This window comes from Acanthaster planci, linkage group LG09, assembly GCF_054643075.1.
Source record: "Acanthaster planci isolate LZ-2023a linkage group LG09, COTS_SCS, whole genome shotgun sequence".
Classification (NCBI taxonomy): domain Eukaryota; kingdom Metazoa; phylum Echinodermata; class Asteroidea; order Valvatida; family Acanthasteridae; genus Acanthaster; species Acanthaster planci.
The window spans coordinates 8,413,533-8,425,786 of NC_141785.1; the positions used below are offsets into that span (position 1 = coordinate 8,413,533).

Genomic DNA, 12,254 nt, shown 5'->3' on the forward strand with positions numbered 1-12,254 from the left:
AATTGTTGACACTTTGTCGTGACTGAACTCTGCTGGACCCTTATGGCATACCATTGTTGGTATGTACATGATGTATGCACATGTTGATGTTACATAATCAGTGTAGCTGGTTTACCAAACATGGCAATACGCGTGACCGGTGTTCCAATACGTGGGACAGAGTGCACCCTTTACCGTTCTCCCAACAAAGATTTTCCCCTGGGTCAGCATACCTACAATTGATCGCATTCTTACTCTGCAAAGTTACCATGATTGATTTTCACTTGACAAGGCGAACAAACAAAAGAACCAATAGCGTCTTTGCCCGAGTGTTGTGACCACAGCACGCGGGTGATGGCTCCGTCTGTCTTTAGTCGTGTGTGAGGGAGCGTCGAGTGCGCAGCCTGCCGGACTCCAATGAGCAGCTGCTGAGTAACAACCAGTTTGAATCACCATGAGGGTGCTGTCACGGCACCTCCCCCAAGGCTGTGTGTGAACCGATCAAGGTGGCCCATCCTTGCAAAGGATGATCTCAGTCGCTGCATCTAGATCATAGTGCGGCTTGTCCTGACTATCCCAGAATGCGCAGGGAACTTCCCGCAGCCTCTCTTGCGGAAAGACGTGGATGGACGTGTCGTTGAAAATGTCCATAAAACGAAAGTTGTTTTCAATGGAGAACTCCCTCACGTGTGGGGCAATCTGGAAAGTGCTTGAGTTAAGGCCGACTACTACCAAATTTTACTTTCTCAAACAGAAAGCCAGAGCTAAAAGTGCTGTGACAAGGCCCATGTTGATGCATACACCAAAATGTAAATGGACAAATATAATTTCAATATGTTGAAGGTTATTACACACGTACAAAACTAGTTCATTTATAAGAATTATTTTTAGCCCTAAATTACATCTCAAAACACCTGGAGACCTTTTACACCAACTCAAGCCTTCTGAAAGGATACCTGCTGTAAGTAACGAAAGTCTTGCAACACTCTGCTTGGTAATCTGAAATTTGAACAAAAAAGTAAGAATGAGTAAGAATCCTATATTTGAAATTGGTGGTGTTTAGTTTTTCTGAATTGAGGAACTGATCGTCAAAAATATTGAAACATTTCTGGATTTGCTGGAAAACCAGAGGAGGGGGAGTATGCTCCCTAAAAATTCAACAACTTATTTTCAAAGAACCAATCAAAAGTCACATTTTGAAGGACTAGAGGAAATCTGAAGAAACCCTAGTGTAGCCTACCTTTCTTGGATATTCTTGAAGCTGTTGCCGATGATGGTGATGCCTGCAAGTCCTTCCACACTCCAGTTAGCCCACAGCAGGTTGTTGTAAAGTGGTTTGCCGCAATGAGGCATGTAGAAGAGCGTTGGCTCACTAGCTACTCTCTTGCACTCCTGTGATATTGATTGAGAAATTGAACGGATTTTTTTGAAACTCTAGTTTCCCCAAATCTACCACCTGGGTATGGTGGTCTAAAATGGACAGGCAAGTGTCATAATTCAACTTTTTAAACATTTTCTAATGTTGCAGTTCAACTTTCAAATGTCGTGGTTCCACTCATAAACACTGGGGTTTCACTTCCTAACATCACACTGTACTTCAAGTTACTGCTGGGGTGTTGTTTAATATTCAGTGTATACCTACAGGACCTACATAATTACCAGTTGGCATTCTGGTTTATTGCTCTATGCATTTATGCATGTCAGTTTGAAAATTGAACGGCAACGTTCAGAAGGTGAACATGGCATTTGAAAAGATGAATTGCGACATTTGAAAGTTGAACCTTGTCTTTGGAAAGTTGACAGGTGGTGTTTGAAAGTTGAACTGCAGTATTTGAAAAGTTGACCTGCGACATTTGAAAGTTGAACCAAGATGTTTGGGCAAAGCTTGAAAGCCGAAGCACAATGTTTGAAAAGCTGAAGCCTGATTGCCTGTTCATTTTAGAACACTATACCTAGGTACAATTTCCTGGAGTTGCTTACCAGAGGAACATGCTTAGCGAAGGACAAAATTCCTCAGCAAAAACATGTGACCAGCCAAAAGGTGTGACATGAACTGGTAGTGGCTGGTTCCCAGCTGAATTCTGTCAAGCAAATAAATTTCCCAAGCAAGTTCTTAGTGCCTAGAGGCACGGTGATGTTGGGCTGAGGACAGCAATCTACACAATGGGCAGACGTTGTCAATGCTATCACTCTTTCTTGTGTGCATTTAATGAGCAACAACTTCTGAATATCGACCATATTTGCAGTGGACACACGGCAATGATTTGATCAAGTTACCAAGAAGGCACTGATACCACACTCTATGCAGGGTAGTTGACTAACCGCTGAATATCACAGGTCAGCAACAAACCTAAGAATTACCAATCCAATCAAACTCACTGCTCTTTCCTCAAAGATCACACATCTAGCTCCTGTTGTCTTGGAAAAAGACATGTACCCTTTGATCAACAAAATGTGCTCTAAAGACAAAGGTAATCGCTCCATCTTACCAATGTCAATGTACGTAGGCCGATAGTTTTCAAATATCCTTACCTCATTCTGTGGTATGATGTCCAAGCCAAGACTTGACAATATCTGCATCTCTTCAGCCGTAAATCTGGGATCATACACATGACACTCAGAGGACTTGATCTGTTGATAAAATATCAATCAATTACACAATACAGAGACCTGTACATTTAATATCTCTTTCTTTAGGTTTAACCACTTCAAGAACAACAATTCTAATTTACCTTAACCCTCCTCAGTCCCATTTGAGTATCCAGATGCAAAAAGTGAAAATGCTCTTTTTACACTGGTTTCCTAAAGTCTTTACCTTCAGTCCTTCACAAATGAGCAGCAGCAATGCCAGCTGGTACCTCGCAATGGCGCAATCTGTGAAGTTGCCAAGTCCATAGCACACCACAGTGTGCACTGACCCGCTGACAACCCCATCCCTGGCTGGACCCTTGATCTCTGTGACTTCATCTCTCTGGTTACCCACAAAGTCATCTTCGGAGCTCTTGCTGTCAATTTTTGAACTGTCTTGGCGAGCACTGCATGGATCATCATCGTGTTCAGTCCTGATCCCACACGGTCCATCTTCTGCTGTTTTTGAATTCAAATCTGTTCCACCATTTGGAGTATCCTGTAAGTTCTTATTGTAGTTTCCAGGGGCCTTTGCTTCTGAAGATGAATAGCTTGCCTTCTGTTGATTTACTACCGTAATATTTCCACTGTCTTTTTCAACTGCAGATGACCTCTTTTCATTCAAAGCAGCAAAGAGTGACTCTGCAAAGCAAAAAGATTTAAAGAGTCAGAAAGCTTAACCTCTAAAACTGTAACTGCTGCTCCACTCTCTCCACTCTACAGGTTTCTTCAGGCTTGCGAGCTACATTGCCTGGGGTGCTTAAGAGGAATCCTTGGTGTCGTTACTGGAAATAATTAAGAATAATTCATCTAAAAAGAAACTGAGAATTTCAAATGCACATGAATAAATGTACATAAAGAACCAAAGCAAGTAGTGACAGATAAAATATTTCAGTTCACTTTTCTTCCCAAAAAAAAGCATCTAAGGTGATACTGATAAAGTTTTCAAACTAAATGACCCAGATATTGTATATGATCTTGCAAACAAATAAAAATCACTGGTGAATTCTTCGTTAAATCCCTTATATTATTTATTTCTTTTAATAAAAACAGAAACAGGCTGTCTCCAGTCAAAAGCACAGCCCAACAAACGTGTTTCTTATCTTTGAAATCATTCTAATTACTGTACCTTGAAAACTCCTATAGAAGTCACTTATCTGCAATTCCTCCCTGGAAAACAAAAGTTAGGAATTACTTTAAATTCATTCATTCATTTATTTTTATGAGAAAATGTTAGCTAATATCAATGGAGGTAAACGCTGGTCAATCAAGCAGCCCTTGCTCAGTAACCAGCTCTTCCTGCTCTGTGATTCAGATTTTCATTATGTCTAAGATATTAGGATACAATTGCAGAATACCCTGCCACTCAAGTATCCAACAAAGTAGCTGGCTACAGAGTCACGGTTGACTTCCTACCCACAATGTCATTCTCAAGACACTCTGACTTTGTAGCCAAGTTGCCAGGCACAGGGTAGTCTGTTTTCCCCAACAACTCCAGGTCATTGTATCTCTTCATTCTCAAAAGTACTATGACCTACACCTGTTGTGTTAACATAGCGTATTCCTACCCAAATCGCGCCCATGCCATAACGTTTTATGCGCATTCACAGTGAAGTTCTCCATCTTGCGCCACTATGTAGTGCTATATGATCTTTGGACATGACCACAGACATATAAAGGCACAGACCACCAGTCTTGAGTGTATAATCATGATTTTGAAAAGTATGGGCAAACAATGGGCGACACGGTAGACAGCACACATCCAGTGCGTATTACGTGCAGTGCACAAACTGCCTGTATTTGTTTACATGTGCTTATAAATACGTTCACTTTTTTGCTCTTTGTTGTTGCTTAATGTACTTTTATTTATCTCGTACTTTCTCGTTTAATTTTTTTGTCTTGTTCAATGACTGTTTTAATTATCATTTGTTTTAATTTTTTAGTTAATTTAATTTCTGAATATTTAATGTACAGCACTTTGTGATGTCATTGACATGGAAAGCGTTTTTTAAATGATTTATTATTATTTTTGTTATTGCTATCTCTTCTATTCAAATGTTGCAACTGCATTGTTCTGAATCTAGAATGAGCCAGATTTAGTAAAAAAATACAAATGGCTTCATGGAATTTTACGGCTGGAATTCTTCAACTGTGCGTAAATTCCCTTTGTGGGCCTAGGGATGAATTTGTCCATAGGGCCTAGTTTTGATTTTTGTCGGGCGCCCCGCAGATCACGAAAAACCTTTGTAGTTTTGGGAAAGAATTCCATATACGAAGTTCACTTTTTTAGTTTTGAATAAGATCCGGTGGTCTATGTGTGGAGGAAGGATAAGGCATCCTTCCTCCAGGCCATGGTCTACGCATAAGCCTTATCGCAAATACTGCATGGGTGATTTTACACAATGGTAGAAAGACATCGTGAGAAGGAGAAGCAAACGTTGCCCTTTTTCCTTCCCACAATGCCTTTCTACAATTGTGCAAAATCATCCATGCAGTATTTGCGATAAGGCTTATTAGGTCTTTGGGCATGACACAGTTGAGTTGCACCATCCCGCCAGTACCATACGTGTACGCACGTTATTCACATTCTGACATAGTAAACATAAACATTACAACCGGCACGACCAGGTTATACCTCGCAAGAAAAATTTTCTTTTCAATGGCCACTTTGTCGATATTACTGCTTTCTTTTGTAGACTGGACTACCTCGAGGTTACCCTTCCTTTTCCCTCCACTCTTTTTCTCACTAAATCTGGGCCGACTGCCCCTCTTTTTTCTTGCAACAAATGTGAAGCCATCTGCATCGCTGCCGGTACCGCTGCAGTCAGTCATGTTGTTATTTTTTCAGCATAATCTTTGACCTTCGAAAGCCAAGTCTAAATCTTCACATAGGGGAGTCCGAAAAGATATTGTAAAATATGAGAACACAATCATAAGTCTAACAATTTTGGGGGGAAGGGGAGGGTAAAAAAATCTATCATAGTAATTAATCATTAAATTGTACGCTGTTCTGATACATAGGTCATGATAAAGTTCTCAGCTTCACTATTAAATAATTGCCACCCCTTTGTAACAGTGGAATTTACCGTGTCACACTGGACACAATTAAACTAATCAGGTAGGCATTGCGGATTTTGCTGTTTTTACTGAGGCCGAAATATAGGTAATTTCCCAGATTTTTGTGATTGTTCGGGAAAAGCTGTATGCATGTTGGCGTGATTTGAGCTTACATGGTTTGTTGTGAGTTGCCAAACCTTTGGAACGGTCCCTGTCCAGTGACCACATCATCTGTTCCTTGAACTTGAAGAACATTGACCATGCACGTTGACCATACAGGGATGCTTAGTCACTGTGCTAATTATAAATGGCCTTCATGTTCAGGGGTCTATATGGGGACTTTAAATCCCTGTTTCTCTGCACTCGTACCCCTTAACCGGATCAACCCACAGGAGAACGAACGAATTTTCTTCCAGTTTCTTTAAATGAAATTGTTTATGTTCACTGGTAGATCCAGGGTCCCTTTGAAATAGCATTTTTTGGGAAAAACAACGTCGGGGGTGCTAGTAGTAGTAATTATGTAATGTTATTTTCCTTGCAAAAGCAAGTAAAAAGCCCTGAAATTTAGGTTCGGCTTCTAGAACGTCACATGTGAAATAATTTCCAAATTCCAACTCCCCCCCAAAAAATTGGCTTCAGATCCGCCTTGTCCATATTCAGTATACTGTATGTCCATCTTTCAAGATTTGTCAAGATGCCCATGTTAGAGATCAATACCAATCTCAAGGAGGAAGACATCCAACCGGACTTTCTGGTGACAACGTCCAAACTCTTCCAAGAGGCAATTGGAAAACCAATGGAGGTGGGGCTTTACAAGTACATGTACCTTTTAAACAAAGTCTTTGTAAGTTTCACAACCAAATGCTTTTGTTTTGAAGAGAAGCTGGAGTGATGAGAAATCAAAATCATATTTTGCAGATATCGGGAAAAAGTTTTGTCCTGAGTTTGAAAGTTCATATTTTTGGGTTACTAAGTTAAATGTAGTTTTGTTTGTCCATCCTCTGTGCAGTATATCTCGGTGCATTTACGGCCAGATCAACTGATGGCCTTCGGTGGTACCAATGAACCCTGTGCATTTGTCAACGTTGTCAGTGCTGGCAAGATTTCTCCGGAAGAGAACATCAAGTATACCAAACTCATCACACAAATCATGGGAAAGCTGGGTGTCCCCCCTGACAGGTTTGTAAAAATGAACTGTAGCCGTTGTGTCATACAAAAAAAAACCAAAACAAGTAGCCGGTAGACTATTAAAATTTGACTGTATTTCCCGACAAAATTAAATGATTCAGATGATTGTCACCAGAAATTCTTGACTCAGTTTGCCCCTCATAATTTAAGCTGCCCATGAATAGTAATACCCGGCACGATATGTGGGAAAGGGCCCCCCCAACGTGATGCACAAGCTGTATACCCTATGGCTATTGTGCCTACTCCATCCCCCCTCGGAAATCTGAAAGGAATTCCAGAAATTCCATCAACACAAAAGAAGACACAATAAAGGGGGTCCCCCCCTTTGCCACATATCTTGCATCATACAGTATGTGAACAGTGTGGTTTGTTGATGGAGCTTTTACCAGTTACTCTTTCCATTTTATGAAACTATTTTGCAGGATGTACATTATCTTCCATGATATTCCGAGGGACAACCTCGGATTCAAAGGATCAATCCTGAGTGATCTTGTTGCAAAAAAATAAAATGGATGGTTGGCCCTGCAGAGCGTTAAACAATCACATCAAGTCTACACAAGGTGGAGATCACTGGAAATCAATTTTATTCTAGTTATGACACGAATGTGGATAAGGTGATGCTGTGTTTGTTTTCTTGTTCCACTGAAAAAAAGGAAACGTTTTCATGGATTGCATGTACAAATAACGTCACTTAGAGGTTGGAAGGGACAAAGATTTTAATTAAACTCAAATTTATGAAAACAAAGCATGTTTTTTCAATGACAATTCTAAACTTGTTTTCAAACGAGTTTTACCTAACGAGTCTGCACAACTACAGTTCCTTTGATGCAAATGAGCAATATTTACTGATAATTTTACACCCTTGGTACATACATGCAATTGCGAGGATTTCAATGTAAAGTTTACTTAAAATGATATATCTTTTCTGACCCTTGTAATTATGAAATGGATTGTAGGCTTTCTAAAGAAGACATGTAATTTGTTTCACTGAAATAGCATCTCTTCATTTTAAAACCAACTAATTTTAAATTTGTCGAAACCGGAGGAGTTGTGAAAAATATATGCATTTCTTTAATTGCTCTAGATTACACCAATCAGATATAGAGATACATGTATTATAGATTTTTGCTCTAAGAAGAACTGAATTCACGAGTGCCTCGTGAAAGAGGGATTTCCAGTTATGAAACTGCATATGGCCAGCAAGAAAAGTGACAGTTTTTTTGTAGCGCACAAAAAATTGTTTTTTCACTTTTCAAAACCTTGTATTCAAGTACATGTACAAAGTCAAACACGTACATGTATGTCCGTGTTTGACTTTGTAATTATCCAATACATGTACATGTACCCTGTACAGGGGCGTATGGGGGAGGGGGGCACACTCCCTTATGCCCCCAAAAAATAAATTCATAAAAAAAGAAAGAGGGGGAAGAAGAAAAGAGAAGGGTCATACTGCCTGAAATCGCACCACAGAGCGCCTAAAACCCAAAATGGATCCAGACCCCACACCGTACAGCCATTTTACCATAATTGCCTTAGTTCACGCCCCCCCTTTAGGAAAATCCCGGGTAGGCCCCAAGATGTACACCAGTGAGCCAGGCACAGCAGTGTTTTGTCACACCTACACTGCAGTGTCAAATGATTTAATACACCTGCCTTGTGCAAAAATATTGTATCTGCTGAGAAATTTTCTGTTTTTCAGACATGTCAAGATTTTCAAGAGCCACAATAAGGAAATTCTGCTAATGTATAAAATGCTGCAGAAAATATTAAATTGATTCTGTTATAACCTGAACAGCACCTGAGCAGTGTGAACTTCTCTCAAAAATATTATGACCTGGTAGTATGATACAATGAGTTGGTTTGGATAGTGCCAAGGGATCTATCCAGTTACATGTATGTCCTTGCGCTGAGAGTCTTAGGCTAAGACTACACAAAAATACAGATTTAAACGGCAGCCTAAATATCCTGTTTTCAAAGTGCTGTGCTGAAAGGTGCAACTTAAAGATATGGATTAAAAAGTTATCTGTATCGCACTTTGTCAATGGCTATGCCAAATTGTCTAAAATCGCCCAGTGTGCTGTAACAGAATGGCACATTCTCGGTGCATTCTCAAACTTTCAAGAGGCATCAAGCCTCATGTCATACTACACGTGTAGAGGCTGGGTTCTCCCTTCCTGAATAACGTAAACCTTTCAAAACCTTGCACAAAGACTGGGAAGGGTTTGGGAAGATTAATTACTTTCCCTGCAGCCTTCTAGCAATGTTTTTTTGTGCACAGATCTCGTTCATCCTTTGTCTCCACTCGCACCTGTCGTAGAATGCACAAATCCCGCACTTCCACGTGTCTTCAATGTCCACGCCTTCCGCATCTCTCTCCTCTGCCCAGAATGCGTGGCAGTGGTCCAGGCGCTGCTGCAGCCAGTCGGCATCAAAGTCTACCGTTTCCGTGGTGATGGTTGCGCTGTCATCCCGGCTACTGAATTCCAGAGTAAGGACATCCACATACGGGAGGAACTCAAATTGTTGCATCACTTCACTCATCAGCTCACCGAGCGTGACACTCGTTCTGCTTGCATCGCCTAGCTGCCTAACGTACTCGAGTAGTTCATCAGTAAGGAGCTGATGAGGATCCATTTTAAGTCCATGGAGTACTGCTAGACCATCAACGTGCCCTCGCCCCAGGTCTTCAAGCATCTTCTTGTACATCATCATCTGCATCTTGTAGGCCTGCATCTGCTGTCTGCGTATCGGCCGCGAAATGTCTCCCCGAGTCTTGAACTCGACCAGCTCAAATCGTCCCTGACTGTCGAACCGGAGCTCATCGATAGTACCCACTACTACAAATCCATGGCCAAGGGGCAACCCAAAGACGGGGATCTCTCTAGCACAGGGTTCACCCCTCAGGAGCAGCCCCCTCAAGGAGACCATGATGTTGACGAGTCGAATGCCATAATTATCCTCTCGTGTCTTGACTTTGACTGGAATGTACTTGTTAACTTCATGATCTGCAGATCAAAAGATATACATGTATCTTGAACACTGACATGGGTATACTAGGGACATTGAAATCAATTAACAGTAAAAAGGAAAATGTGGCACCTCGTCTCTATTGCTACAATACTGTACGTGTATTTTTTCAGTTGTTAACCCTAACACTCCTCAGTCCTCCAACAGGTGAAGGATTGAGGAGGGTTAGGGTTAATGATGTATGCCACCAGACTCCTCCATGGACTCTTCATTCACAGTGCATTGAACAACAGCATTTACTGTAGTTTGAAGTTCACTTGACCTCAAGCTTACAGAGCTACCTCTGGTGGCAGAGCGTATCTAGGCCAATTTTTCCCACCTGCCAAGATCAACAGAATCTGATCAAGATTCTCTGCTGTTGAAACCAAGGGCGGATCCAGCACTAATTTTCTTTTGAGGGAGGGAGGCAAATATTTTATTTCTTATGCAACATTTTGGCCTTTCTGAGGGTTAAGGCGAGGCTACATTTATTTGGGGGCTTTAGTTTTCATGCACTTTTTGAAGGAAAGAAAATAAAATAGACGAAAACCAACCAAAAATTGCCTGCCCCTCATTACTCCCCCCCCCAAGGGGGACTTCCTTGGAGGGGGGCCAGGGCTCCTACCCCCCACCCCGATATACCTTTGGCTGAACCCTGTTGGGGTCGACGAAGTAACAGATGCCCTGCGACAATTTCCACATCACAAACCCACCTCGCTTTTCATGAACTCTGCTCCCACTGCTGGCTGCAGCCACCACTGCCTTCACAGCAGCTTTGTGTTCGGCAGGCATGGTGGACGTGGACTCCACAATCAGCTCCAAGTCGGGCTTCCAAAAGTTATACACCATCTGCTGCTCACACCACAGCTGCGCTACCAGGTTGGACACAGTCAAGTAGGTGTTCCCCAATCGCAGCTTCTGCTTGCGGTCCGTCTCAACTTCACTGAAGGCATTCAAAGAACTTTCAGAATCTACAGTTTTGGTGTTACAACTAGGGGAGGTGGAACCAGTTCCAGCAGAGCAGACATTACATGAAGGTCCACAAGTCAAATTTTCAGAGCCGATATTATGGTCACTGAATTTAACACTGGACATGCGAGTAGCACTTTGCTCATTTGCTTCATAGGCATGCTGCAAAGCTCTGTTTTGACTCTCAGATATTGATTCTTGGGAATCGCCAGCATCTTTGACATTCATTGGGCCTGCTTCATCCATCATCTCGAGGGCGTCAAGAGCCTGATGAAACAAAGCATCATCTTGAGACCCAAAGTTAATTGCTTCATTCATGTCATTTGCATCCATCATCAAACATTGTCAAAGTGTAGAGTAGACTAGTTCTTGCACATTATGACTATGCTAATGGCATGCCATGGAATGCAACTTTTTCTCTGAGTGATACAGGCCTAGTTTGGATTTGATCCCTCACATTATACACGCCATCATTTAGCACTAACATAATCATGTCTCTTCATAAACCAGGACCATCTTGGCCCTTAGTGTGTATCGGGTTACACATTTGTGAACCCGCAAAAGAGGAGTACTACGACCAGCATGAGTAGGATCGATAGGTTAAACAACAGTAGGCCTACCGCTGTACATCATACATGTACATGTCATAGGCTGCTGAAGTTATAATGCTCGCACTCAAACTGAGTAAGCCAGGCAAACTTCAAGCTAAACTGTTCACATTCATTGACACTAAGGCTGAAAGGACTGCTGTATAATGTCCTTACACTTGAAAACCTCGTGTAGTTGTACTGCTCCAGGATCACTCTTCTCCTGCCCATCATTCTCCACGTTGGGCTTGAATCGTTTTGCCCCTGGTGGACAAGATGGCATTGAATCTGCACAGTCGTTTGTGTTTATCTTTGCATCATCGGGGGGAGGGGGGGTTCGGACAACTGGCCTGTTTGCCAACTCGACTTTGGACAACTCGACCGTTGAGACAGCTCGACCGTCCGTGCGTAAAAAGGAGAGACAAGTCGAATGTTGAGACATTGTCCACTCAGCCCAGTCGTCTGCTGGGTGTGGAATACTATGCGGTGCCCTTGATTATAATGGAAGGGAATTTCACGTAGTTGACAAGCTCATCACATCTCATATCTGAGGTAGCCTAGGCCTAGTACAGTACTGTCAGTAGTAGGGCCTAGTCATACTAACAAATCTTTGTGCAAATTGCAATCAATCGATCTTGCACCCGCACTGACCTAGCCACGTATATGTGATTACAGTCGTTTTTCTCGTCCGGATTTTTCGTAGCAGATCGCCGTGGTTTGGCTTCATACGTGTGATTGCATATACATGTACAGCTCAAAACAGTTACCTCCGTCGTCTTTGTGTTTGTAACCAAATTTAAGCGCCGCGCTATATAAATAATACAATCTTAGTTTCTTGCA

General features: G+C 41.8%; 3 protein-coding genes across 4 annotated transcripts; 1 reads left to right on the forward strand and 2 right to left on the reverse strand.

Annotated features, from left to right (window-relative positions):
• Positions 1-27: 27 nt before the first annotated feature.
• Positions 28-5,465, reverse strand: LOC110980693 (SRR1-like protein). Its single transcript, XM_022237591.2, has 7 exons — positions 5,243-5,465; positions 3,737-3,777; positions 2,795-3,249; positions 2,512-2,610; positions 1,220-1,371; positions 936-978; positions 28-678 (listed from the first exon to the last, which is right to left on the reverse strand). The coding sequence occupies exons 1-7, from the start codon at positions 5,437-5,439 to the stop codon at positions 481-483; spliced, it is 1,185 nt and encodes a 394-aa protein (XP_022093283.2). The 5' UTR covers positions 5,440-5,465; the 3' UTR covers positions 28-480.
• A 156-nt stretch (positions 5,466-5,621) lies between these two features.
• LOC147798096 (macrophage migration inhibitory factor-like) lies at positions 5,622-8,644 on the forward strand. 2 transcript variants are annotated; one of them, XM_087141755.1, is made up of 4 exons: positions 5,622-5,725; positions 6,349-6,466; positions 6,674-6,843; positions 7,275-8,644. In XM_087141755.1, exons 2-4 carry the CDS (start codon positions 6,359-6,361, stop codon positions 7,357-7,359), a joined length of 363 nt encoding a protein of 120 aa, XP_086997881.1. In that variant the 5' UTR covers positions 5,622-5,725; positions 6,349-6,358; the 3' UTR covers positions 7,360-8,644. The 2 variants fall into 2 exon arrangements, with proteins under 2 accessions (XP_086997881.1, XP_086997880.1); XM_087141754.1 differs by having other exon boundaries at positions 5,676-5,770.
• LOC147798097 (exonuclease V-like) lies at positions 7,414-12,083 on the reverse strand. Its single transcript, XM_087141748.1, has 2 exons — positions 10,572-12,083; positions 7,414-9,857 (listed from the first exon to the last, which is right to left on the reverse strand). The coding sequence occupies exons 1-2, from the start codon at positions 11,161-11,163 to the stop codon at positions 9,088-9,090; spliced, it is 1,362 nt and encodes a 453-aa protein (XP_086997874.1). The 5' UTR covers positions 11,164-12,083; the 3' UTR covers positions 7,414-9,087.
• Between the last annotated feature and the right edge of the window lie 171 nt (positions 12,084-12,254).

What these genes read in the sequence shown, in the direction of transcription:
- LOC110980693 (XM_022237591.2), bottom strand. Translation starts at nt 5,439, where the DNA reads ATGACTGACTGCAGCGGTACCGGCAGCGATGCAGATGGCTTCACATTT. An exon ending in TCATTTGTGAAGGACTGAAG is followed by an intron (nt 2,611 to 2,794) that starts GTAAAGACTTTA and finishes TTTTATCAACAG; the next exon opens with ATCAAGTCCTCTGAGTGTCA. An exon ending in TTCAAGAATATCCAAGAAAG is followed by an intron (nt 979 to 1,219) that starts GTAGGCTACACT and finishes TTCAAATTTCAG; the next exon opens with ATTACCAAGCAGAGTGTTGC.
- LOC147798096 (XM_087141755.1), top strand. Translation starts at nt 6,359, where the DNA reads ATGCCCATGTTAGAGATCAATACCAATCTCAAGGAGGAAGACATCCAA. An exon ending in CAATTGGAAAACCAATGGAG is followed by an intron (nt 6,467 to 6,673) that starts GTGGGGCTTTAC and finishes TCCTCTGTGCAG; the next exon opens with TATATCTCGGTGCATTTACG. An exon ending in CTGGGTGTCCCCCCTGACAG is followed by an intron (nt 6,844 to 7,274) that starts GTTTGTAAAAAT and finishes ACTATTTTGCAG; the next exon opens with GATGTACATTATCTTCCATG.
- LOC147798097 (XM_087141748.1), bottom strand. Translation starts at nt 11,163, where the DNA reads ATGATGGATGCAAATGACATGAATGAAGCAATTAACTTTGGGTCTCAA. An exon ending in CAGAGTTCATGAAAAGCGAG is followed by an intron (nt 9,858 to 10,571) that starts GTGGGTTTGTGA and finishes TTTGATCTGCAG; the next exon opens with ATCATGAAGTTAACAAGTAC.